Source organism: Cicer arietinum, chromosome 4, assembly GCF_000331145.2.
Source record: "Cicer arietinum cultivar CDC Frontier isolate Library 1 chromosome 4, Cicar.CDCFrontier_v2.0, whole genome shotgun sequence".
In the NCBI taxonomy this organism is placed as follows: domain Eukaryota; kingdom Viridiplantae; phylum Streptophyta; class Magnoliopsida; order Fabales; family Fabaceae; genus Cicer; species Cicer arietinum.
This window is the reverse complement of record NC_021163.2, coordinates 9,701,877-9,705,783: the sequence shown is the minus strand read 5'-3', so window position 1 is coordinate 9,705,783 and position 3,907 is coordinate 9,701,877. Positions and strand designations below refer to the sequence as shown.

At 27.6% G+C, this 3,907-nt stretch overlaps 1 protein-coding gene across 1 annotated transcript; it reads right to left on the bottom strand.

Annotated features, from left to right (window-relative positions):
• Window positions 1-2,517: 2,517 nt before the first annotated feature.
• On the bottom strand, window positions 2,518-3,335 carry LOC101501798 (pentatricopeptide repeat-containing protein At4g21065-like). Its single transcript, XM_004496256.1, has 2 exons — window positions 3,226-3,335; window positions 2,518-3,055 (listed from the first exon to the last, which is right to left on the bottom strand). Exons 1-2 carry the CDS (start codon window positions 3,333-3,335, stop codon window positions 2,518-2,520), a joined length of 648 nt encoding a protein of 215 aa, XP_004496313.1.
• Window positions 3,336-3,907: the final 572 nt, after the last annotated feature.

Genomic DNA, 3,907 nt, shown 5'->3' with positions numbered 1-3,907 from the left:
TTGTTAATTTAATGTATTTGGTTTTATTTTCATGTTATTAGTATAATTTTCTTTTTTTTTATTATTATTATTTGTTTAAATTTTGATGTTTTTTTATTCAATTTTAATGTATTTTCTTTTAAATTTATAATATAATTTAATCATTTTAATTATAATCATTTTAGTCATAATTATAATAATTATTTATTAGAATAATAATAATTAAATAATTTAAATAATTAATAATTTATTAATATATTTTATTTTACTTTATTATTAGTATTTTATTTTTTAAATTATTTAATTAATTTTAATTTATTAAATAATTAGTAACAATTATTTAAATGAGAAAAAAAATTACAATAACTAGTGGGCACTAGCATGTCGCTCCATGAGAAAACAACTTTCTATTGAGTTTGATAAAATATTCCTTCATCTGGTCGCTGGTCCGAGAAGCGACTTTTTATTTAATTGAAAAAGTAGGACAATCACGTAATATTTTTTTCCATAAGTGACATTTGAGTAATTAAAAAAAATATTTAAAACAAAATCCTATAAAATAACAGAAAATCCTAAGAAAAACAACAGAAGAATAAAATAATTTAAATAAATAATTTTGACTAAAAAGTTATAAAAATCTTACTCCTCTAATCGACGACGATGAAGAAATAAACTATTTTTTTTTTTTTTGCAAGGAGGCAGCCAAAAGAATAACCAGCAGTGTTCGATTAAGAGATAAATAAGTCACAATTGTCAGAATTTCTTATGTTGAGAGTTAGGTCTAGAAGTTACGATAGCGAGATTGATTTGTTTAACAACAATTTATGCATCACATGCCAGACTTTATATGCTTATTGCCTATACTTCTACATATTTGTAAATATTACTTAAACAAAATTATACTATATGATTTTATAAACATTATATTTATTTTAAAATTAAATAAAAATATATTTCATCACTATACTTGTTTGTAAATATAATTTCTTCTATAACCACATACTTTTTTAATTATAATAAATTAATAACCATCACCTCTCTTTATGAATATTATTAATTGTTATATTTTTGTATAATTTAAAAATGAATGAAAATAATATAGAATGATATATACTTTTCTATATGAAATTTTCATGTCATGAATTTTTAGAAATCTTTAATTTAGATTATATTAATAATTATGCAAATCAATAAATGACTAATTAGATAATGATTTATCGATCTAATATTTTGACCAGGTCCATCGTTGTTCGATTTTAAAACACTAATTTAGAAGAATATATATAGATTGGATTAGTATTAGTAAAATGAAGATAACTTATTGTTTTTATTGCAACTATAACTTTTGTGATTTAAAACATTCTTTTTATTTTATAATAAATATCACTCTACCATAAAGTTATTCTAAAATAAATGTCATTTATTATTTTTTAAATAACTTTATTATTTTTTCTAATTACACTCTTTAGTTATTACTGTGTGAACTATATTTGAATTTCTTGGGCAGCTCACTAGTTTTTATAAATTAATCTGATAAAATTTAACAATCAAAAACTTTTGTGTCATTTTATTTCTCAATTTGCCATTTTATTTGAATTTGACTTGAAAGATGATACCTCGACGATAGCGATATCCCAATTACTTCTACAATCTTAGGTTATTGCTTAGTAACTTTCCTTTCATTTATGATAGTGTTAAATCCTCTCAAATATTTGAAAATGTCCGAAATATTGAGATTATTATAAAGTTTGTCATTTTATGCATTAATTATATATTCGTTTAGATGAAAAATATTAAGTTGCACTTAACTCAATTGTAGCTATTGTTTGAGTATCACAAGTATACAAAGAGGATGTTCCCGTTGATATCAGACAATAATGAACTTATGTTTATATTCTTAAATTAATGGTTTAGATGAACTAATTTTGTCTTTTTGAAATTGTTTGTTTTATTACTGGAACATTGATTTTTCTTGAGCTAGCCACTAATATAAAGTCCATTCCATTAGTTCTCTTATTTCTAGTTTAGTTCAATTTATGTTTTCTTTTTCTCTTTACATTTTTCTTAGTGTTTTTAAAATGCGAGGCAATTAAACTACTGTAAAATATTGGTTTAATTGCACTTTTGGTCCCATTATTATAGGTGAAAATTGAAAGTAGTCCCCTCATTTTGTTTGTCCTCAGTTTTAGTCCCCAAACAGAATTTGAGTCCAAATCATGATGAGCTGTCATTTTTTAATGACGCGTCAATAAAAGGGTGACGTGACAGACGCTTATGTGGAATCAACTCATTATTATATTATTTCTGATTAAAAAATATAATTTATATTTTTAAAAACCATTATTATAATTGTGACAATATTTTTAAAAATACAATTTAATTATTAAAATTAAGTTAAAAGAAAAAACACCTAAAATCATAAACCCTAAACAAATAAAAAATTATGGGCTGATGGCTCAAGAGATCAACCATGCATCCATAGCGTTCAATCCTCGGGCTGATTCGCCAAGTATGTATCATCGATTCAAAAATTATGCGTCATTCCTCCACAAACCCTGCATGACTGCAAGCACAAAGAACTCCAATGAAGATTGTTCCATCAGGTTTTACACCATTTTCCCCCACATCATCACTAAACATATCTTTAAACAGATCAAGAGCTTCCTTCCCAAGACCTTGTTTTGCAAAAGCCATGATGATGATAGTCCAAGACACAGTTGTTTTCTGAGACATCTTGGTAAACACTTGATAAGCTTCATCAATAATTCCACAACTTGCATACATGTGCATGAGTGCATTATTCAAGCGGACAGAGGGTTGTTGTTGCCTCTTTTGAACATACCAATGGACCCATCTTCCTAACTTCAGATCCCCTAATTCAGCACATGCTGATAAAGCTGCCACCAACGCCACATGATCGAATTCCACACGTGCTCTCCTCATCTGACCAAACAACAATAAAGCTTGTTCAGATTTCCCATTATGAGCACACCCAACAATCATGGTCGTCCAAGACACAACATTTCTATATGGCATTTCCTCGAAAACTTTTCCCGCTGCATCAAAATCACCGCACCTAACATACCCAGCAAGTATGGAATTCCAGCTAACAACACTTCTTTGAGTCATATCATCAAACACATGGCGTGCTTGCTCAACACCACCTCCGTTCGAATAAAAATTTATCAAATTAGTGTTCACGAACACGTCTGAGCAATACCCTTTTGCTAGAACAGTCGCATGCACCTGTTTCCCTTCTCAACAACATCCTCATCACCATCACCATTCTCAACAACACCAACAACAGCAGAATAATTTGGTTCAAATTGGGAAGGAGATAGGGTTTGAGAATCCATAGTGAAGAAATGAAGGGATGAGGTTTTAGGATTATAGGCGGAGAGACTGGGAAATAAGAGAATGGGAAAATGAAAGAGGGTTTTAGTTCTAGTTCATGATTTTAGGGTTCATAATGATTTTAGGGTTCATAAGTGAATGCTTTTGATTTTAATTTGTTTAGGGTTCATGATTTTAGGTGTTTTTTCTTTTAACTTAATTTTAATAATTAAATTGTATTTTTAAAAATATTGTCACAATTATAATAATGGTTTTTAAAAATATAAATTATATTTTTTAATAAAAAATAATATAATAATGAGTTTATTCCACATAAGCGTCTGCCACGTCAACCTTTTATTGACACGTCATTAAAAAATGACAACTCATCATGATTTGGACTCAAAATTTGTTTGGGGGACTAAACCTGAGGACAAACAAAATGGGGGGACTACTTTCAATTTTCACCTATAATAGAGGGACCAAAAGTGCAATTAAGCCTAAAATATTTTTAATTTATATGTTCAAGTGTCCCTCACTTATTGTTTCACATATTTTTGTAGCATGGTGAATTCTCTTATGAACTTTGTGTTGT